This window comes from Nothobranchius furzeri, chromosome 12 (assembly GCF_043380555.1).
Source record: "Nothobranchius furzeri strain GRZ-AD chromosome 12, NfurGRZ-RIMD1, whole genome shotgun sequence".
Classification (NCBI taxonomy): Eukaryota; Metazoa; Chordata; class Actinopteri; order Cyprinodontiformes; family Nothobranchiidae; genus Nothobranchius; species Nothobranchius furzeri.
Window position 1 is genome coordinate 46,655,972 of NC_091752.1, and position 23,832 is coordinate 46,679,803.

The 23,832-nt window shown below is 43.1% G+C and overlaps 1 protein-coding gene and 1 long non-coding RNA gene across 5 annotated transcripts in view; both read right to left on the reverse strand.

The window, feature by feature from the left end:
* The window catches only part of hectd2 (HECT domain containing 2), a 127,104-nt gene that overhangs the window by 31,428 nt on the left and 71,844 nt on the right, over positions 1-23,832 (reverse strand). Inside the window, exons 18-20 of one of the 2 annotated variants that reach the window (XM_070542645.1) lie at positions 21,814-21,901; positions 20,949-21,055; positions 3,458-10,095 (exon numbers count right to left, since the gene is read on the reverse strand). In XM_070542645.1, the coding sequence (XP_070398746.1) occupies positions 10,051-10,095; positions 20,949-21,055; positions 21,814-21,901 (240 nt within the window). In that variant the 3' untranslated portion in view covers positions 3,458-10,050. Of the gene's footprint in view, positions 1-3,457; positions 10,096-20,948; positions 21,056-21,813; positions 21,902-23,832 lie in introns of those variants that run through there. The other variant, XM_054734781.2, reaches the window with a different exon arrangement.
* Positions 10,799-20,934, reverse strand: LOC107396985 (uncharacterized). Of its 3 annotated transcripts, none has more exons than XR_001574433.3 (4): positions 17,632-20,934; positions 17,296-17,453; positions 12,986-13,229; positions 10,799-12,892 (listed from the first exon to the last, which is right to left on the reverse strand). It is a non-coding gene; the product is annotated as an uncharacterized lncRNA (long non-coding RNA). The 3 variants fall into 3 exon arrangements; XR_008559963.2 differs by having other exon boundaries at positions 10,799-11,376; positions 11,540-12,892; positions 17,296-20,934; XR_001574432.3 differs by having other exon boundaries at positions 17,296-20,934.

A 23,832-nucleotide genomic window follows, 5' to 3' on the forward strand; every position in this document is an offset into this window, starting at 1 on the left:
TTCGCCATTACTTTACTTGACTTAATAACTCCCATGTGCATGATCAGATCTTTTTCGAACTTTGTCTGTGTGATCATTGACCATATCTGTAAACAATGACAATGTGGACAGCTGACATCACCTAAGCCCCGCCCCCTGACTACAGGAATTTATTTTTTATGCTGAAATGCCCATATTTGTCCCCTCTAATTTAGTCAACATGACCCTAAGGTCATGCACTGTCTTCATGATGCTGTAATGACCATTCAGATCTGATAGCTTTCCAGAAAGGGAGGGGCTTTGATGCCATGGCGAATTCTGGCGTAACGCCGTAATCTTAATATTCAATTTAATGGTGAGCTCAGAGGGGATGCTGAGTCAGGGTGAGGTGCAGACTAGGAGGCCATTCGCGGTTTCTGGTGTCGGGGTGGTTGACGTTTCTGTTCTGTCAGACGTGCACTGGTGCGACGGCAGACCGGAGCGGCGCGGAGCTGCGAGGGCCGAACGACGCTGCTTGCAGCTTTAATTATTTTTTGTTATTCCGTGCCCCCTTTGAACAGCTTTTTGGGGACCTTAACATACCCCAAAACTCACAATATTTTGCAAACTTGTCAGGCCTGGTGAAAAATTTGATATTTTAAAGGTCACAAAAAAATCGCAAAGAAAATGGCTGAACAGCGCCCCCTACAAAGTGAAAAAAACCCCTCTCCATAAAGCTTAGTTTATCGTACAGTTATGAAATTTGGTACATTTATAGTACTAAACTGTCCGCACAGAAAAGTCTCTTGCATGCATGGTCAATATCAAACAGGAAGTCGGCCATTTTGGGTTGAAATGGCGATTTTTTGCCGTTTTGGCCCTTTTTAGGGTCCGTTTCTGATTGGATTGCTCGATCATTTTTTGCACGATCGTCTCAAAAATTGTGTAAAATTGCTCAGAAGGGATGGGCGAACAAAATGAGACAAAGATTCTGACTTTTCGTACATGTTGAAGGGGCGGGGCCAGGCCTCGAAGTTTGACTACTCGCCAAAAAATTTTAAATTGCTATAACTTCATAACTGAAAGGAATAGAATTACCAAACTTTCTGTGGTCATTCGTCATCCAGCCACAAAGTAAATTGAATGGTCGGATGATGACATCACACAAGCCCCGCCCCCTCAGGACCAAAAAGGTCAAGTTTTACTGTGAAAGGTCCCAAATTGCCCCATTTCACTTAATCACCACAAACTTGTAGCTGTTAACTCAAGACAAGTGGAGGTTGCTTGGCGTCACTTTATGGGAGTTTTCGGCAGAAGGTGGGGCTGTGGCGGCGCGGCGAAGTCAGGCGTACCGCCATGGCCTTACGTTTGCCTTCCATTTCGTCATTTCTAAAGATATCGTCACGAAACTTGTTGTGAGTGATCCTAGTCCGGCCCCTCAAAAGATCTGATGTGAACATCCGGTGGGCGTGGCCTATTTTCTGAAATAGCGCCCCCTAGGACCATTAAAACTGTCAGCCCCAAGCCATGCTTTGACTGAGGAGTACGAAATTTGGTACACTAATGTGGTGTCTCAGGACCTACAAAAAAGTCTCTTGGAGCCAAGTGCAAAGTTGCACAGGAAGTCGGCCATTTTGGTCCAAGTACGCAATTTAGTGGTTTTCGCACACGTTGTTTGGAGAGTGATGCTCCGTCGCCATTTTCACCAATCTCCTTCAAACTTCTGCCATCTGCTCTTAAGACATAGAGGAAAAAATTCAACCGTCGGATTTTTCAAAAGTTGAAAGGTGTGGGCGTGGCTAAGCCTCAAACTTTGACCTGTCGCCGCGCCACTCTTTTTTTCACAGCTCCCTACTGGACTCCTTTTACCCAATCAGCAGGAGTCTCTGGCAAATAGCAGTAGACAACTTGAGGTCACTTGGTCTCCAGTACTGGAAGGTTTCAAAAAAAGGCAGGGCTTTGGGAGCATGGCGAAAATCGCCATCACGCCATGGAAATACGTTTGCCTCTCATTTCTTCATTTATCGTGATATCATTACGAAACTTCTGGTGAGTGATCCTAGTCTGACCCCAAAGAGACATAGACAGCTGAAATATGTGGGCGTGGCCTAATTTCTGAAATAGCGCCCCCTAGGACCATTTAAACTAATAGCCCCAAGCCATGCTTTGACTGAGGATTACGAAATTTGGTACACTAATGTGGTGTCCCAGGGCCTACAAAAAAGTCTCTTGGAGCCAAGCACAAAATTGCACAGGAAGTCGGCCATTTTGGTCCAAGTACGCGATTTAGTGGTTTTCGCACACGTTGTTTGGAGAGTGATGCTCCGTCGCCCTTTTCACCAATCGCCTTCAAACTTCTGCTATATACTCTTAAGGCATAGGGGAAAAAATTCAACCGTCGGATTTTTCAAAAGTTGAAAGGTGTGGGCGTGGCTAAGCCTCAAACTTTGACCTGTCGCCGCGCCACTCTTTTTTTCACAGCTCCCTACTGGACTCCTTTTACCCAATCAGCAGGAGTCTCTGGCAAATAGCAGTAGACAACTTGAGGTCACTTGGTATCCAGTACTGGAAGGTTTCAAAAAAAGGCGGGGCTTTGGGAGCATGGCGAAAATCGCCATCACGCCATGGAAATACGTTTGCCTCTCATTTCTTCATTTATCGTGATATCGTTACGAAACTTCTGGTGAGTGATCCTAGTCTGACCCCAAAGAGACATAGACAGCTGAAATATGTGGGCGTGGCCTAATTTCTGAAATAGCGCCCCCTAGGACCATTTAAACTAATAGCCCCAAGCCATGCTTTCACTGAGGATTACGAAATTTGGTACACTAATGTGGTGTCCCAGGACCTACAAAAAAGTCTCTTGGAGCCAAGCACAAAATTGCACAGGAAGTCGGCCATTTTGGTCCAAGTACGCGATTTAGTGGTTTTCGCACACGTTGTTTGGAGAGTGATGCTCCGTCGCCCTTTTCACCAATCGCCTTCAAACTTCTGCTATATACTCTTAAGGCATAGGGGAAAAAATTCAACCGTCGGATTTTTCAAAAGTTGAAAGGTGTGGGCGTGGCTAAGCCTCAAACTTTGACCTTTCGCCATTACTTGACTTAATAACTCCCATGTGCATGATCAGATCTTTTTCGAACTTTGTCTGTGTGATCATTGACCATATCTGTAAACAATGACAATGTGGACAGCTGACATCATCTAAGCCCCGCCCCCTGACTAAAGGAAGTTATTATTTTATGCTGAAATGCCCATATTTGTCCACTCTAATTTAGTCAACATGACACCTAGGTCATGCACTGTCTTCATGATGCTGTAATGGCCATTCAAATCTGATAGCTTTCCAGAAAGGGAGGGGCTTTGATGCCATGGCGAATTCTTGCGTATGCCGTAACCTTACAATTCAATTTAATGGTGAGCTCAGAGGGGATGCTTAGTCAGGGTGAGGTGCGGACTAGGAGGCCATTTGCTGTTTCCGGTGACGGGATGATTGACGTTTCTGTTCTGCCAGACATGCCCTGGTGCCCCGGGCTGCCGGCCAGGCCGGAGCGGCGCGGAGCTGCGAGGGCCGAACGACGCTGCTTGCAGCTTTAATTTTTCTTTCTTTCTTCTTTTTTTTTCTTTTTTTTTCTTCCGCGTCTTTGGACGGCCTTTAGGGGGTCTTAGCATATCCAAAAACTCACCAAATTCTGGCCCAATATAGAAAGTGCGTGAAATTTACGTATTTCACTGGCAATGTGAAAGTTGGTATAAAAGTGTTTCAACAGCGCCCCCTGGAAAATTAAAAATACCCCTCCGCATTGACCTTTTTTCATAGTAGAGTGATAAAATTTGGTACACCTGTAGAATTCAACAATACGCACAGAAAAGCCTCTTGCACCCATGGTCAATATCAAACAGGAAGTCGGCCATTTTGGACTAAAGTGGCCATTTTTACCCCATTTTGGCCATTTCTAGGCTCTATATTTGGTTAAACAGTTTGGTCATTTTTCGCACGATTGTCTCAAAAATAATGTGCGATTGAACAGAAGCGATGGACGAATCAAATGAGAAAATAAAACTGACTTTTCGTAAATACTGAAGAGGCGGGGCCAGGCCTCAAAGTTCGAGCACTCGCCAAAAAAATTCAAATTGCTATAATTTCATAAATGAAAGAATTACAGTTAAAGTAATTTTCTATGGACAATCGTCATCGCCCCCCGAAGACAAATGAATGGTTGATTGATGATGTCACATAAGCCCCGCCCCCTCACGCCTTAAAAGGTCAAGTTTTACTGGGAAATTGTCCAAAATTCGCCCTTTCAACTAATCACCCCATATTTCTAGCAGGAAACTGAAGACAAGTTGGGGTTGCTTGGCGTCACTTTATGGGAGTTTTCTCCAGAAGGCGGGGCTGTGGCGGCGCGGCGAAGTCAGGCGTACCGACGTGGCCTTACGTTTGCCTACCATTTCGTCATTTCTAGAGATATCGCCACAAAACCTCTTGTGAGTGATCCTAGTCCAGCCTCCAAAAAAAATTGATGTGAACATCCGGTGGGCGTGGCCTATTTTCTGAAATAGCGCCCCCTAGGACCATTAAAACTGTCAGCCCCAAGCCATGCTTTGACTGAGGATTTCGAAATTTGGTACACTAATGTGGTGTCTCAGGACCTACAAAAAAGTCTCTTGGAGCCAAGTGCAAAGTTGCACAGGAAGTCAGCCATTTTGGTCCAAGTACTCGATTTACTGGTTTTCGCACACGTTGTTTGGAGAGTGATGCTCCATCGCCCTTTTCACCAATCGCCTTCAAGCTTCTGCTATATACTCTTAAGACATAAAGGAAAATTTTCAACCGTCGGATTTTAAATAAGTATAAAGGTGTGGGCGTGGCTAAGCCTCAAACTTTGACCTGTCGCCACGCCACTCTTTTTTTCACAGCTCCCTATTGGATTCCTTTTACCCAATCAACAGCAATCTCTGGCAAATAGCAGCTGACAAGTTGAGGTCACTTGGTCTGCAGTACTGGCAGGTTTCGAAAAAAGGCAGGGCTTTGGGAGCATGGCGAAATTTGCCATCACGCCATGGCAATACGTTTGCCTCTCATTTCTTCAATTATCGTAACATCGCCACAAAATGTCTGGTGAGTGATCTGAGTCTGACCCCCAATAGAACTGGACAGCTGAAGTTTGTGGGCGTGGCCTATTTTCTGAAATAGCGCCCCCTAGGACCATTAAAACTGTCAGCCCCAAGCCAAGCTTTGACTGAGGATCACGAAATTTGGTACACTAATGTAGTGTCTCAGGACCTACAAAAAAGTCTCTTGGAGCCAAGTGCAAAGTCGCACAGGAGGTCGGCCATTTTGGTCCAAGTACTTGATTTAGTGGTTTTCGCACATGTTGTTTGGACCTTGATGCCCCGTCGCCCTTTTCACCGATCACCTTCAAACATCTGCTATGTGCTCTTAAGACAAAGGGGAAAAAATTCAACCGTCGGATTTTAAATAAGTATCAAGGTGTGGGCGTGGCTAAGCCTCAAACTTTGACCTTTCGCCATTACATTACTTGACTTAACTCCCATGTGCATGATCAGATCGTATATCAAACGTTGTCTGTGTGATCACTGACCACATCTGAAGACAATGATAATGTGGACAGCTGACATCACCTATGCCCCGCCCCCTGACTATTGGAAGTCTAGTTTTATGGTGAAATGCCCATATTTGTCCCCTCTAATTTAGTCAACATGACACTAAGGTCATGCACTGTCTTCATGATGTTGTAATGACCATTCAGATCTGCTAGCTTTTCAGAAAGGGAGGGGCTTTGATGCCATGGCGAATTCTGGCATGACGCCGTGACCTTACAATTCAATTTAATGGTGAGCTCAGAGGGGATGCTGAGTCAGGGTGAGGTGCGGACTAGGAGGCCATTTGCGGTTTCTGGTGTCGGGGTGGTTGACGTTTCTGTTCTGCCAGACGTGCCCTGGTGCCCCGGGCTGCCGGCCAGGCCGGAGCGGCGCGGAGCTGCGAGGGCCGAACGACGCTGCTTGCAGCTTTAATTTTCTTTGTATCTGCTGTCTCTTCTCAAAACCCTGAGGAGTCATGACAGATGGCTGCTAATACTGCTCCAGGTTCTGTTGGAGGTTTCTTAGTTACTCTGTTAGAGGGGAGTCTTCCTGCCCACTGACAATACATGCTTGCTTAGTATGGAGACTGTTGTAAAGTCATGAATAAGGTGGGCTCAGAAACAAAAGAAGAGCAGATTACGACATAAAGATTATTCTGAACTTCTGACCCTGACTGGCCCTTTTCTCAGCTCATTGTGTAAAACAGACAAAGAGGAAGAGTTTAATCCAACAGCTGGGAAGCTGCAACACTCGCCTGTCTGCTAAAGTTCCACTAAAACACAACTTCAGTTCAATGCAACAACTGCTTCCCCTGATCAGATGGTAAAGTCAAGCACCACCAGTAGACAAGGAGGAAGAGGAGGTACAGTCTCTTCTCACATCATTTGTCAGAACAAAAATTCTAATTCTCAGGAATTTAGTAAAAATCAAGGTCACCATACCAAAATAAGTAAACAAAAAAAACCCTCATATAAATAATGAAAAGAAATGTGATGCTATTGTCTAACACCACAGTGACTAAATAACCTAAATTTCCCACCATACGCAACACACACACACACACACACACACACACACACACACACACACACACACACACATGACCAAAAACCTGCCTTATCACATCCTGGAGACATCATCATGTGGACGTGCTGGATTGGCTGTACGAACACACACCTGCACACACACACGTTTTATTTTTTCAAGAAAATCGTCTGAAACATTTTCCTGTCCAAACAGGAGGGATGAGTCTGATCCAGGGCTGCCGCTTGTTTTTCAGCTCATTTCATTTTTATTTCTCCAAACCAAACCAACTGCTGGAAAGCATCATAGTATGAGACTGTCTGATTGTGGATTTCTTATTCTGAAACTGCTTTTAATCTTGGGTTGTTTGTGTTTGTAGGTGTTGGAGGCAGGTTGACCCATGTGTGTTCTGACCCACAGCCAGGCTCAGGACCAGACTTTTAACTCCAGGGAGATTCGATGTGCTGCGAAGCAGAAATCCAACTCCCAACATCTCTGAACAAAGGCTGAAAGCTATTCATAAAGTGACAGTTGTGACGTTTAACCTTAAGCTATAAAGAGAGTAGGTCATGACCCAGAGGGTCAAGGGTCAAACATGATAACTTCTTAGACTATTTGCATTAGGATTCATTTAGCTCATTTTCTCTCCTTCTCTGTTTGATTTCCTTGGCTGTGGTCAGGTCAGCTTTAATGTCTGTGAAGAAACAAAAATTGGATATAAATATTGTTTTTGTCAGAAACTGTTGCTACACAGGAAGTGGTTCTGAAACACTGACATGACTGCTGTGTTGGAGCAGGAAGTGACTGTCAGGAGATTGTGAAACAGCCAATGGGAGGGTGACGGAAGTCAGTCACTAACTGTTGCTTAACTCCTACAAGTCAAACCTGTGAAAAATCTCACTTCAGTGACATAACTACTGAAACTATTAGCCTCATCAGTATAATGCCGTAGGAATGTGTTTGAGACTAATGAGCCTTAGTGAAGCAAGACTGTCTCTAGGGACTCATGCGGACAGACTGATGTCATAATCTAGACTCTGCTCCACATATTTAACAAAACAAGAAGAAACAAAATCTGCAAATTAAAACGGGCGACCAGAAGAAATATGCTGTGAGTTCTGCTCGTGGGTGAAGCTCTCCAGTTCAGGTGGACTTCCCACCAGAAACGGGTCTCAGTCTGGTGTTTGACGTCTTAGATGGTTTTTACACCATGATGGTTTAGTGGGGGTGGGGGTGATGCCATTCCAGATATTTTCATAACTCTCTTCTTCCACACCTTTTCTTTAGTTTGAATACAAAATCAAAATGAAAACCTCATTGCTGTTCTCTCCTTCCACCTGCTGTCTCACTGCTGCAGGGCTGAGGCCTCTGATGTTCTCCTCCAAACAGGAAGTAAAAGGTGCTTTTAACTCCTCCATAAAGCATTCACATTTGCCCACCACAGCTTCTCGGGGAGACGGTAGCTCAGGGGTCGGGTGTTTACTCTGATGTTGGGTCGCCGTAACAAACCCAGTCCGTGTCAGTCGTTGTGCCCTTAGGAAAGACACTTCACCCTCCCTATCTCCTAGTGGTGGTCAGAGGGTGGCGCTAGTGGTCAGCATGCTCCAGAGCAGCTGCAGCTACGATATAGCTCATCACCATTAGTGTGAATGATTGAAAAGGCCAGGCCATGAAAACAGATAAATGTATGAATTTTATGACAATAAGATGTGTTTCTAGTTTTCTCTCCCATTATGATCAATATTGAACCCACTGAATGTTTCTAAAGTCTATCCATGTCTGTTTTACTCAGTCAACACAGGCACGTGGACACACACACACAAACAATCGCATGCGCAGGCACGCACACACACATTCTCGTCTAGCATTTGTTGTGAGGACCGTCACTGACTTCCATTCATTTCGCTTGTGACTGGATTGTGCCTAACCCTTAACTTAAAGGCTATTTTCTACCTTAAACCCATCTAAGCATTTTTTAATAGCTTGACCTATAAGAAGTGTTTTGAATGTAATTATGACTGAGTTCTAATTATAAAAGCATGTTTTGGTGCCTCCTAGTGGGTTTCTCATGACCTGCTAGAAGCACCTACTGGTAAAAAACTTGAAGTGACGTAGGAGGGAGAAGACGTTCGCTTCATTAGTGGCAGTTTACACGGAGCTTTACTGGGAGATGTCGCCAGAGTCGGAGCAAGAAATCGCCCACAATTTCAGTGCTGAAGGACCACAAACATAATTTTGGGCCAGCAGCGACACCTAGTGCTGGCAGTCAAGAGAGCGATTATTTAAACATGTTAGAGGGGAAATTAAGTCGTGGGAAAGTCAAAATGCACACAGACTGGGTACCGTGAACTGGTAGGTGAATTTCCAAAACATAGTTTTATTTAGAAGTAAGTAGTTGCCTAATGTCATTAAATATGTATAAACACTGCTAAATAAAGCATGGGGACAGGGAAGTTTATTAAGTTAGGCAGCTGAAGAGCTTACTGTTTTAATAATCGTACAACCGAGTTGTTTTATTTTAGCTAGATGCTACTCAATTAAGTTCAAGTGTTGGTCAAAAACCGCTTTCCCAGTAATTAGACAGGTCCATCCTAACCTAAAGAAGATTCCAACAGACAAGGTGCTGCGGTTGTTGTTTCAGGTGCATACAGGCTAAACCCTTTAGGCACGTCTTCCCTACGTTACATAAGAGATTTGAAATCAAGAAGAAAAACTTGCAAAACAGTATGGATCTGTTCTTAATGAGATGTTATTAGTGGAGAATAAACATAAATAGCCTCTCCCTGGGCTGCCACCTTACCGTGGTGGAGGGGTTTGAGTGTCTCAATGATCCTAGGAGCTAAGTTGTCTGAGGCTTTCTGCCTCTGGTAGGGTCACCCATGGCAAACAGGTCCTAGGTGAGGGATCAGACAAAGAGCAGCCCGAAGACCTCTTATGATGAATTATATAAATGGAAACTGTGTTCCCTCACCCTGAATTTGGTCACCAGGCCCCCCTCTGGAGCCAGGCCTGGAGGTGGGGCATGTTGGCGAGTGCCTGGTGGCCGGGCTTTCACCCATGGAGCCCGTCCGGGCACAGCCCGAAGAGGAAAAGTGGGCCCCCCTTCCCATGGGCTCACCACTCATGGGAGGGGCCAAAGGGGTCAGGTGCAGTGTGTGATGGTTGGTAGTCGAGGGCGGAGACCTTGGCGGTCTGATCCTCGGCTACAGAAGCTGGCTCTTGGCACATGGAATGTCACCTCTCTGATGGGGAAGGAGCCTGGTTGGTGTGTGAGGTTGAGAGGTTCCGACTAGATATAGTCGGACTGACTTCAATGCATGGCTCTGGCTCTGGAACCAGTTTCCTTGAGAGGGGTGGGACTTTCTACCACTCTGGAGTTGCTCCCACTGAGGCGCCGAGAAGGGGTGGGCATACTAGTTGCCCCCCATCTTGGTGTCTGTACGTTGGAGCTGACAGCACACACTATGAATGATGTTGTCCATTGCTCCACTGCTGCCACACTAACACCTAAACAAGAGAGATAACATAAATTGGAAAGTAAAGTTATGAAAAGCTAGGTGATGATTACTGAGCATTAGCGTATAGCTAATATAGCTAATAGCTAAATATAGCTGTAACATCACGAAATGGCCTGATTTTGAGACCCACAGGTCAAGTCCACAGCCGGGTCATTTTTCCCTGGCTACGACTACAACCTACAATATTTTACCTCACAGGACACTAAAAGCCGGACGCCCTGAAAGAGATAATAAAATCACACAATAACATTCTCTCCTACCAAGGTCCCTTTGCAGAGGAACTCATTAAATGACCTCCTCGATTCACAGAAAAAAAGAAGGAAAAAAAAAGATTTTAAAATTAAACATAATCGTTAAATAAACTTTTTTTTGCAACTCATAATAATTATAAAACTATGAAACGCTTCATTAATCTGTGCTTAATGATATATGTTTAGCAACCCTTCAGGCATCTGCTGACTGCAGCCACCTGTAGCTCATATCCAGAGTGTAACAGGCCACCCTGGATTTGAGGGCTGCTGTTTGAACCCCTTTATTCTAAGGCTGACATACCACATGTTTAAACAGCAACATGGGCCCATAAATCTGCAGTTTACTGAGTAAGGACACATTATTTATGAAAATGAAATGTGTTGTAATTTGTATACCGGTAATTTGTAAAAAAAAATAAAAATAAAACTGGACAACAAATCTTTGGTTTTCATAGAACAGATTTAATGTCTCAAACGATAAATTTAGTGTCAAGGATAACTAGCAATATTACTTCACTAGTAATTCTTCCATTTTTGTTATGAAGTTTTAAAACATTTTAATATCATGCTTTGTTTACACAATCACACATTCTTACAAACCTGGTCTACAATAATACATCAATTAAAGGAGTAAAGCTCCAGCACCTCTGAACTTTTACTATCAAAGGTAGGGGTGAGACACAACATTAGTGAAATTAATACATACATAAACAGCATAGTATAATATAGTACACAATAAATGTATAAATATATATGGAACAGAATATATAAAAGTAACAGAAATAATTTTGAAAAGTAATAAGCTTTTCAGGTGAGATCATCTTTTTATAATGTTTACATAGCAGGCGGTATCTCTATGTAGCCTACAGGCAGATGATCCGATGGGCACATGACATCATTGGGCGACTCATCCACAAGCCTCCACCATCATGTGTGGTGAACGCCATCAGAGCAGCCTTTCCAGGTGAAGATGACCAGTACAGAGGCTTCCACTGGCCTGATCTGAACTAGTGTGGTGTCTGTAAAAAAATGTAAATCAATGTTTGCATGAACTGATAAAAATGTATTAAAATTGTGAAAGAACTTGTTGTTTGGTTTTTAATGATTATTAAATATTATTCCACACAAAAAGGTGACTACCGAAAAATCTACCCAGTGTAAATAAAAGCTACAGAAATGTACTTGTGCTGAAAACCGTGACTTTCTGACATGCTGTGCAATGGCGTCATTCTGGCCCACTCGGTCATACATGGCTGTCACTGGTTCAGGATCAGCTGATTTGATTCCAGATGTTGCTCTGTTTAGTCCTGTTGGGTTGTTGGCGTAGGCGTCCCGCACCCGGCTGAGAAGTGCTGTGGCATAATCTGCTATTGTAGTCATTTCAATATGATGAACATGCATGTAAAAGTATGCATCCACACACATATTAAGAAATGCATTTACCATATGTTGGTTCCACTTTGACAGGGTGCACGGACCAGCCACCTTCCTTAAAATGAGGGTAACACACAACATACCCTCCTTGGTTCTGGCCAGTTCCTGTACCTGTTGCTGTTGTAATGAACGGCTGATAGCAACAGTCTGAAATATTTAACAGTTTTAGAAACAGTTTGAAACTGCAGAATACAAATATGTTTTAATTGATTAAATAATGACTTGTGTGGAGGTTCCTCCAGCCATTTCTCAGTGTTAGTATTTAAATATTTTTTTCCACACGCTGGTTTATTATTTCATTTTGTTGCAATATTGTAAGATGTTTACTAATGGGTGCACACATTTAGTAATTTATCTTATACATAGTTTATTTGATCATTAACTATTTTCATTTGTTCTGCTGAGATTGGATGAACTAGCAGAGAGAGAGAGGACACGCCCAGTGTAACTCCAGGCAGGAAGTGGAACATTCCATCTGGCTGCTGGAAGCAGGGGACTTGATACTGAAGAAACTAGAAACCAGATGTTCTGAAGCTCTAATTGAGTTTACCAGATTTTGTTAGGATGTATTAGTAAAACTTTTGTGGTAGTTATATTTTGTTGACTTAGTTTCCTAGGTTTATTTACTGTTTGTCTTAGTGTTTCCCCGTCTCTCCCCTCCTCGTTGTCTGTAGGCTAGCCTGTGTGTATAAATTCCCCGGTGTGTCTCAGTTTTAGAGACAGTCTTGCTTGTTACTTTTAGTTAAGGTTATTTTTGTTGCCATTTTTTCCTTTGGGCCCATTTTTGTTTTGATTTTGGTTAATTATTTTTGAAATAAATGGAGAAGATATTCTTTTTAAACCATTGTCCTGGAGTTTTACTGCTCAGTCCCTGACAACTTGCAATATAACCCCTTTGAGTAATATATAACAAAATGAAATTCTAGCTGAATAAAACTTGCCTGGTGTTCATACCAAGGTATGAGAACCTGTATGCTTAGGAGTAAATGTCAGGATGAGGGAGTGGAACACCTCTAGTGAGTGTGTTTGGTGCTGAGGGTACAGCTGCCTCACATCCTAGCTGAAATGTTGCCTTCTCCAACTTGACTGCTGAAGTTGATCCTGTAGACAAACAAGACATATAAACTACACATTAAATTTACTTCCAGGAAAATTAAAGTGTAGTTCAAACACCCACGAGACTTCCATAATTACCTGGAACCAGACACTGCTTGTTCCTGCTTCCAGTGGAGGATGGAGACAAATGGGAAATTCAGGTGTCTCATGTTCATGGATGTCCTGAACATGATTAATTTCCATTTTGCCTCCAACATGTCATCGTTGCCATCAGGCGTGGAAGCAGCGGCCCAGTACAGATAGTTCACTATGGACTGCATCCACAGAGCCACATCATCCCAATGCCGCTCTCAGATGACTGTGTCAAGTTTCTTGGACAGACCTGGACAAGAGGAAATGGAATATTGAGTACTCCAGAAAAAAACTGCATAAACAAATAATAGCATTTAAAATATTACTTTTCCACAGTGCCAGAGTCATAGAAGTGTTTTGTACCCTGTGGTACAAGATGGCCTTTGGCCCACTTTACCACCTGACGACTGCAATCAGTCACTAGAACATCCACCTTCACTTCTGCGTCCGTAAAGCCCGGATCACACTGTGTGATTTCCAGCCGTCTTAGTCATATCCCTCACCCGAAGCAAAATTGTGTAAAGAAATGATGAACGTGAGGGTGATTTGCATATCTGTGGTCGTCCAGTCTGACTGGTTCTGCGACAGCTTTCTGAGCCATTTCACGACCAGAGACAGCCTCCGACCGTCTACAGGCATGCTTGAAAACCTACAACTCCTGTCTGCAACCGACCAATGAAAACAAACCTTTGGGACGCCGCAGCAGCAAGACTCCGCCTCTCTGAGCTTCGGCTTCAATTTATGTTTAAAATGTGCATCATAAACTACAGTTTATATTTCAGTTAACAGCCCAAGTTAAACCTGAATTATACAAAAATAATTACCACATTTTAGACCATCAGCTGAATTGTGAAAACCTTGTTTACAGAATCAAGATTTTCACAACAACAACAAAAAAAAACAGTTTTCACAGATCACAGAATCCGTGAGAGCTGAGAGGAGATGTGCTCATGAACATAGAACATTGAGATCCCTTTTCTGTAGGTGGAAACCCATAATGATGGTTCAGTAGCGTTTTGCTGCAGGGGGACAGAGGAAGCTGTATGGCGTTTAAAGCGTGCCACAACCCGTGCACGCGCATTGGGTCCACAGCGCGCGTGTGAACGGGACTCGCGAGCGAAAATATACATGGCAGCGCGCGTGTGAACGGGACTCGCGAGCGGAAATATACATGGCGAGAGGTCATTTGTGCACTGAGAGGGAGCAAACTGTGTCTGTGAGCGCACAAGGATGTGCACAAGTGACAAACCTGCGTGCGCGCGTTGCCAACGAGCACACGGCAGAGGAAAACGTGCGCGCGCGGCAGCCTCTCTGCGCGCTCGGCAGCCTCTGCGCGCTCGGTTTCTAATTCCGCTCGCTCGGCTGTGAGGGCTTTTGGCACTCTGGAGGCGCGGCCTGTGGCAGATCTTCCCTGTCCTCTGATGCGTTAGTTTACCCCGCACTTTACTCTCTACCTATCTATATAAAAAAATCTGAGATTCAGCAGTTGCTGTCATGGCTCAGCTGGGAGAGCGGGTGACTCTCACTCTGGAGGATCCAGGTTCGAGTCCGGCCAAGGAACATAGAGTTGATGTCATATTATTCTTTCCTAATTCCTGTGATATTATTTTACAGTTGTGACCGTTCAACTGTCATTAAACGTCCGAATGTTTGCTGGGCAGTGTTTTAAAAAGTGCACATAAGCTAGATGGTTTTAACCAGGTAAAAATAGACTTGTGGGTGTAGGTATGCTCAAGTTTAAAAAGTTCTTGCCTCATTAATGTATTGTTTATTTTTTTCAGCATTTAATTGACAAATTATCCTTTCAAATAATTAATTGATGAGTTACATAATTGTTCATTTAGAATTGTTGAATGGACTGAGTCAAGTTTGGTGCACTTTATATATTTCAAAACATGTTTTTTTATTTTAATTATGCATATAAATAATTTTAATGTTAATTTATTGAAATATTTCTATTTTTTCATTACCTCACCCTTGTTTTGACAAAAACAAGACCTTGCTGGATAATATCACGGAGAAACTATTTGTTCACAGTACATGGCTCAGTGAGGATCTGTATACCAAAGGAGGAGATACTCAGAAATCTGTCTGCAGATTGTTACAACCCAGACTGGAAGTGGTGGGCTGTAATAAGAAAGGAGACCAAACAGAGGAGTGAAGAAAAACACAATTAAACACAAATGAAAACCCAATGAGACGGTGGGGGCATCACAACACGTTCAGGACCATTCATCTGGTCCAAGAGCACTAGGTTTTTGATTGTTATTCCCCTCCTTGCATTTGTAAACAATCAGCTATATGCTGTGGTTTTTCTCCTTACCAACTTTTAAAATAGCCCACTAGTGAAGGCCTGGGCAAAGAAGCCTGATGTCTGAGAACCTCAACATATGTACGGCAACCACACTGTATCATAAAGAAGCTGCATATCAAGCTTTCATTCAGATGACCTTCAACAGTGCTGCACCCTGCTGAGGGACAACTGAGTAAAACCTTGAGATGGCCATTTTCTGTTCACTAACTTGCTTTAGTAAATCCTTACTTTGGTTAAATAAATCAGTTGTTGAACCCCCCACTCCTCTGTTTGGTCTCCTTTCTTATTACAGCCCACCACTTCCAGTCCCGTTCACACGCGCGCTGTGGACCCAATGCGCGTGCACGGGTTGTGGCACGGGTCTGACGCGATAAAGCTGCGCTCCGTGACAGTGAGTGTGATGAGATTAGGGTTGTCACGATACTAAAATTTCAAACTCGATTCGATACTGGGGGAAAAAACTCGATACTCGATTTCGATACTATTTAAATACACTAATTTATTGAAAAAGTTTATTCAAAAAATAACATTCATCAATTTATATTGCAAAAATTAAATGTTAAGAATTAAGTGTATAAAGTGCTTAAACCTTTCAAGTATCAGCATTTTTTTAAACGCGCATACAAAAACTGGTGAAAGTTAACACTTTAAATCATGAATTGTCTCACTATATATACACTATTTGCAGAGTGATGTTTTGCTGCTTAAACTCTGTTTAAGGTGCATTTTTGTCATAAGATGTAATGCCATATGTTTTGTTCTGTACTTTTGAACAACTCTGTTGGTCAATAAAGGGAGAAAACAAATTTCTCCACAGTAGGACAAAGGTACATCTACCGGTAATCTGAATAAAAACAGATTGGCGCACGGCAGTGACGTCATTAAAAGCGCCGGTTAGATTAGCCACGGCTAGTCTGTTCACGCCTAGAAATCCCAGACTCACTCCAAACAAGCAGGGGAATCACGTTAATGATTCCTAACAAAACCTTTCGACATGAAGATGTTTTGGTGCAGATAATGTCTTACTTCGAGGCTGCACCATGGGTGCCCGTCCGCACCCGTTATATGGATATACACTGATGGCGATTCGCCGATGGATCTAAATACCCCGGGGAATCCAAGTAGCACCAAAGTTGTCAGTGTGAGTAAACAAACGTACTGCATGCTAGAAATTAAGTCCGGGTTGCAATAAACGGGAGTTTTCCTTTAAGCACATAAGCGTGAATATACGTGTCGGACACGGTATGCTAATTAATTTGGGCTGCGAAGCGCCTCCCAAATTCGCTGTTTATGTTTTTGTTTATTTATTTGGCAGACAAAACTTGGATCGGAGACAACTCGCGTGGGAAATTGTAATGTAGCCATGCGGCGTCTTCTTCTTCTGTTTGTCTGGGAGGCGGAGGCTGCTTTACGGCATCTGGCTGTCGTGCGTGTCGGTGTACTTGAAGAAGGCTGTGTATAATAGTCCATAATATCGATACCACAGGGATGGAATATCTAATTTAGATACCACTTTTAGCATCGATTTATATCTAGGTATCGATTTTTTGGCAACACTAGATGAGATGTCACAGAGCCGCAGAGTAAATAGTGGGACAGATATTGCAGCGATCAGTGACAGATTGTTACTTCTCTGTAGTTTAAAAGGAGACCCATAGCCAGAGTCTGACGCCAAAGAGAGGGTTTTAAAAATAATCCTTTCTCTTTGAGGAAGATGAGCTGGGTCATGACCCACAGAAGATGAGCTGGGTTCCTGAGAAAATCAGGTCTTCTTTTAATAATATAAAAAAATAATTTATGAACATTTTCCTTTATTTTTCAGGAAAACTTTGAAAACACTTATTCGCTGATTCTCATGACAGAAAATACACATATGAGAATAAATAAATAAAAATATAAACTAGATTGGTACAATCTGTTAAACAAGCAGGATGACTGGTTCAGTCCCTCTGTCCATGTATGGTCCTATAACCTAGTTTGTGTTATGATGGTTGAAATTTACCTGATGATCGGAGACTAATGAGTTGCCTCTAGTTGCACAGTTCACCGAGGTCAGCTGGGGTCATCTGCAGACAGACTCTGTTCTGTCACATCCTCATGAGCTTCAGCAGCATCAGGAATGAGCTCTGCTTCCACTTGTGACGTTACATCTGCCATTATCTATAAAACACAAGTACAAATGTATATGGAAGAGTTATTTTCAAAATCTGAACATGTCAGCGAACATTATATAACAGTTTATAATGTTTCTAGCTGAGAAAAAAAGACCAACTACAACTATAGCAACAGAAAAAGACCTAGCTCTGTATGCACATTTACATGTGTAGGACCAGCTTACCAGGCCTTATCGGTCCTTGTCAGGTGACGTATCAGGTGCTGTAGCATGTTGCATGATGGGATAGCTAGGTGTATAAACAATGGAAGCACTGTTCACTTTGTGTTGTTGTGAGCTTCTTAAACTGCAGAAAATGGTACACTCCTGTTGTGAAGGGCTGCCATGCTGTCATCACATGAAGTTAAATGTAGGCTGGAGTTGCATTAACCAATGGCGCTAAGGGGGTGTGGTTGACATGCAGGTCACTTGTCTGACAAGGACCATTGTCAAAGATGCCATGCACTGTGTCCTCTGTTTTATTTCCCTTTTGGGCGCTAACCTGTTGTCTTTATTCACCAGTAGGGTTGTCACGGTAACCGGTATAGCGGTAAACCCCGGTAAAAAAGTTGACAATAAAAATAACCGTCCAGTTTTTAAAAAACTATATTATCTTGGTGGGTTTACCGTGGCCGCGGTTTCGGCGCGATGACCCTTACCAGCCACCGTCGCTTCAGCTGAAGTTCCCGCGGCGCGCACACGCGCTTTTTAGTTTGCAACGGCACCAAAACTTTGAAGCTGAAATAACGGCCGAAGGAGGAGACGGCAGCGCCCAGGACATCCATCCGCCCTCAAAGAAGACTAAATCGGAAGTATGGGCATATTTTGGATTTCTGAAAAATGCTGAGGGACAGTTAATAGAAGACGGCTATCCCGTTTGCAGAACGTGCAGGAAACAAGTGTCTGCAAAAGGCAGCAACACTTCGAATCTAAAGGCACATCTGCGTGACCATCACCCACGTCTCTACAGCCAGTGCAAGGTAGGTTAACATTAGCATTTTAGCTTAAATGCATGACGCGAGGACTTTTGGTTGAGGGAGAATGCAACGAGTCACTATATACTGCAGCCGCAGCGTCCTCTGGCAGCATTTAAACCGTGTCACGGACACCCTGTTGCTGGATGAAGCATCTTATTTGTTGATGAAGAGAAATATACAATTAGTTCCTTGTCATTGATTTGTTTACTTATTCAATGCCATTTATACTTGAACATTTGGATTTGATTACATAGTGTAGTAGTTATTTTAGTAATTTGTTTAAAGTGGCTGTTTGTTTTAAATACATATTTTTTTAAGGTTGACTTGTACAGTGCTCAAGTCAAGTGTGGACTGGAGTTTTAGATTTTCATTTTGATAATGAAGAAAACAAGTGTATGAGAAAACAAGTGGTGTTTATTTGATTTGTTTACATATTGTTTATGTTTCGAATGTTTGGATTTGTATAATTTAAACCTGCACTGACTACTGTAACATGTTCCAGAAAGAGAAGCTATTTGTTCCTTTACTTGTGAAAAGTTGCACTTTTGCTAAGGCTTTGTGTTATTTTAGGTTTAATAAACACTGTTAAACCTTTTCAGAACTATTTCAGTTTGTGTAGAACAGGACTATCAATGCTTTCTGAACATATGCAACACCGCTTAAAAAATACCGCGATAATACCGAAAACCGTGATAATTTTGGCCACAATAACCGTGAGGTTAAATTTTCATACCGTGACAACCCTATTCACCAGCCATGTCCTACAGGCTACAGCTACACAAACATTAGCCCTTAGCTGCTCACCCAGATGCTAATGAGCTTCTCTTCTGAGTAAACAGTAATAAACAGAGAGATTTCAAATTAAACTCATTGGAAAATCACACTTCTATGTTACTACAAAATCTCAGATGTGTAGATGTAAAAGTCATAATTACCAAACAAACTTCAAGTTTCCAAGCAGCAGTTCCTCGTGGAGTCTTGAATCTGCTGCGGCTCTACCCTGGAGTAGCCATTGTTGTGGACGCCATCTCACCTCCTTGTTGTGCCTCCCGCTGTCGACTGCCTCTGCTGTGTACTGATGATAATGCGGTGGGCTTCAGCCCGACCTTATCCTTGCTTTTGAAACCCATCTTCTGCTCACTCAAGTCACTTTCATTATAGTCCTCGCAAAAATGCTCGCCACACACTACAGAGCTAGAAGATGCACTCCTTGTGGTGAAATCTTGCCGTCCAACTTGAACAAACCTCACCCACGCTCGAAATAGAAATCGATGAACTCATGTCCAGACAGCCAGGGTTGGAATAACCTCCACATAAATAAACTTTTACCATTTATACTTTTGAGAACTTTGTGCTAACGCTGTGGTGAGTGATAGTCCCTGCTGTCTTGCCCCTCCTGCGTCACAACATCAAGTGACAGAAATGTTCTTAATTTTTGTTGAAGCAGCCTTTTTCCACAAGTAAAGACAAACTATAACATCTGAGTTATTCAGCACTGAAGTGTGATCAACTTTATTTTTTCACCAAATAAAAACATGTTTATGAAGATGGACTTTAACTAAATGTCCTCACTTCGCTACTAATGTCCTTAGTTTGCATGTAAAGCTTGTCATTGGTCCTCACTTTGATGTATAGACGAGTACACACACACACACACACACGTCTGTTTTTCTATCACAGTGAGGACCCTACATTGACTTCCATTCATTTTTGTGATTCCACTGTGCCTAAGTAAGTAAGTAAGTAAGTAAGTAAGTAAGTACGTGTTTATTTATAGAGCGCCTTTCACAGATATAAATCACAAAGCGCTGTACAAAATGATAAAGATCAGGACAAATACCTCTAACCAATAGAAACATCAGAAAAACAATAGCAGTGATAAAGTAGAAAATTAAATCATGAGTATAAACAAAGTGAAGGTGTGAACCCAAACAAAACCATCTTTTTGAAACATTTAGGGAGGGAACGCCTGGATGAAAAGGTGAGTTTTTGGATGATTTTTAAAAGACCTCTACAGTGTTGGAGAGACGGAGATTTGAAGGTAGACTGTTCCAAAGTCTGGGTGCAATAGTCTGAAAGGCCCTGTCCCCTTTGGTTTTCAGTCTGGTTCGAGGAACAGCCAGGAGGTTTTCAGATGTGGATCTAAGGTTCAGAGAGGTGGTGTGTGGGGATAAAAGCTCAGATAGGTAGCTTGGAGCCTGGTTGTTAAGAGCTCTATAGGTCAGGACTAAAACTTTAAACTGAATTCTATATTCTACCGGGAGCCAGCGGAGGGACTGTAAAACTGGAGTGATGTGAGCTCGTCTGCTGGATCCTAACCCTAACCAATGCTGACCTATGACTAACCCTAACCTAAACTAAAACGTAATTCACACCATACCTCTAACTAGTATAGTAAGCTTCTAAAAAAAAGTGAGGGCCAAAAAAAAAAGTCCTCACTTAGAAAATGTCCTGACATTGTAGGGAAAATGTTATGTAAACTAACACACACATGCACACACATTCACACACACCCTGCAGACTCACCATGAGGGCATCAGAGGCACACACGCTGTGGAAGCCATGATAGAAGGCAGCAAACTGCGTGTAAATGGATTTATTCAGCAGGAAGTCGATGTAGAGCTGGACATACTCTGTGGAAAGAACACAGTATCACTGTCAACATTCCACTTTTACCCACGAGCCTCCTGTGCTGGTGGAGAGTTGGACCCAACAGAAACTGTGTTGATGGATCTTCTCCAGCTGGGAGCAACACAACTTCTCACCAGAAGCAGGTTTGATTTGAGCTGCACACGTGGAGGAAAGGAAGTAACCATGTAAGCCATAAAGCCATGACCACAAATCCTTCTTTCTTCACAATCTCGGGTTTTTACACGTTTGTTTAGGTTTTCTTTGAAGAAGCAGAGCAACTGAGTTTGGAGAATAAGATGAAATCACTCCAAACTTTCCTGGCAGTTGGACTGTACGTTTAACACCTCGTCGTGTTTGGAGGAGAAGGTTGGCTCCGCAGGATTTTCTCTCCCAGCAGCACAGATGATTCCGACGACTCATTAGGCCTTCACACAGGCTGTTCTGTTTGCTGCTGATGGTGTCACACCACGAGAAACATAATAACCACAGTCTCCACATTTTATATAATAAAACACTATTTATGGAAACTATTTATCATCATTTAACATCTTTGCCTCTGTTGTTTGTTTCTTTTCATCTTCAGTGATCAATCCTGAGAAAGTAAAGCTTGTTAGAAACCAAACGCACTTTTAAGATGTGGCTGAAAAAGTCTTGATTCCTTTTTGAGACGAGGACTTTTGTTTCATGAGCCCGGATTGTCTATGAGGTCGCTCGGAGCTGACCTTCAACATTCCAGCCACAGTTCTGTGAGTTGACTCACCCTTCCGGTTCTGCTTGGTCACAGGGATTTTGTCTCCTCCAGCTTTCAGGTTGTAGGATTTGACCACGCCCATCTCCTCCTGGAACACCTGAAAAAACACAAAAACAGTAAAACCTACATTTATATGAATAAACACACTGATCTTTCCTGTGGAAACTCTGATGGGGTCACTTGCAGCATCATCTCTCTGTGGAGACAGTCTTAGCCAATCAGAGAGCTGGGATGGGAGCCTTGGGGGAAGCAGACAGGTTGAGAGACAGGCTGTGACAGCAGGACAGGTGAGACAACCAGTTGAAATCATCAACTAAGTACTTATTTTGAATGATTGGGCCAAATGCTTTGACCTCTTCTGACATAGAAGTGAGGAGGAGAAGCCAAAGCTATTTTTAGTTACTTTGCCATGGTAACTTGAAATGTCTGTATTGACATCTCCCCAGAACAACACGATGACAAGCGAGGAGAAAGATGGCAGTATGTATCCAGACGATTTGTGGTTAGTTTCCTGTTTGGTTTACTTCAGCCAAGGCAGCAATATAGTTAATCAGTAGGAAATCTGCACGCCTTTAATTTAGAAAGTTTCTGAACGCTTTACTCACTTCCATATCTGATTTGCTGTCTCGCTGGATCTGAACTGCTGAGCTTGATGCATTCAGGAAGGTGAGCACGTAAAACACAGAGCATAAATTTAGCAGAGTTCAGGCTTCTGAGACGCGTGAAACACACTGGTGACTAGAACGTAACTATTATCTGCACATTGCTCTTCTCAGATGTTAAGGGACACTGCTAGTGGAAAGCTGAGGTCTCTCCTCACCTGTCTGCTCACCTGAGCTTTGCCTCTTACGTTTAGGTTCTTGTGACCTGCCTGGTGAGTTTCAAACAAGCAGCTTTTAACAGCTCAGTGAAACGAGGACAGGAATGCAGCAGGTGGTTGTGACTGGACCAAAAGCGTCTGTATTTCTAAATGAAGTTGGTCTGTGACACCAAACACATAAATAACCCTAAGCCTAGAACACAAAACCATCACTAAGATACCGATTATGTGAGGGATTTTATGTGTGAGTGCAGAAATCTGAGTTTGTCCTGTCTTCATCCTGTCTAGCTGCTGTTCATTAAGGACACCATGTTTTCTAACCACTAAACCAGGGGCGTGTCCAGAGAGTGGGCCTGGGGGTCGGCATAGGCGCCACCCCAAAACCCGAGACAGTAAAACATCTAGAACACATATTTAATAAAAACATCAAATCTAAAACAAAAACAATAACATCAAATGTAAGATGGCACTTGGAAGTTTATTATTATTTTTTAATGTTTGTATTTTCAGCAATAAACTGAGCTTGGTTCATGCTCTAAAACCTTTCTGAAATTCAGATGAGACTATTGGGTTCGAAGAAAACAACAATCAGAGCCAGACATTTCTTTTCATGTTGATATTGTTTGATTGTTTTTTTTTTCCATTGATATTAGGTTTTAAAGTACATCTATTTCTGTTGTTAGTTGAAAAATATTTGAATAATTATAAATTAGGAACTCCTCCTTGAACCGTCACCTTATCGTGGTGGAGGAGTTTGAGTGCCCTAATGATCCTAGGAGCTATGTTGTCTGGGGCACTTGGTGCCCCTGGTAGGGTCTCCCATGACAAATTGGTCTTAGGTGAAGGGTGAGACAAAGAACGGTTCGAAGGATCTTTCATGGCGGTTAAAACGAAGAGTCGGAGTACCCGGCCCGGAGGGTTACCGGGGTCCCACCCTGGAGCCAGGCCTGGGGTTGGGGCCCGTGAGCGAGCGCCTGGTGGCCGGGCTTTCGCCCATGGGGCCCGGCCGGGCCCAGCCCGAACCGGATACATGGGCTCGTCCAACTGTGGACCCACCACCCGCAGGAGGAACATGAAGGGTCCGGTGCAATGCGAATCGGGTGGCAGACCAAGGCGGGAGCCTTGGCGGTCCAATCCCCGGACAAGAAAACTAGTTTTTGGGACATGGAACGTCACCTCGCTGGCGGGGAAGGAGCCGGAGCTTGTGG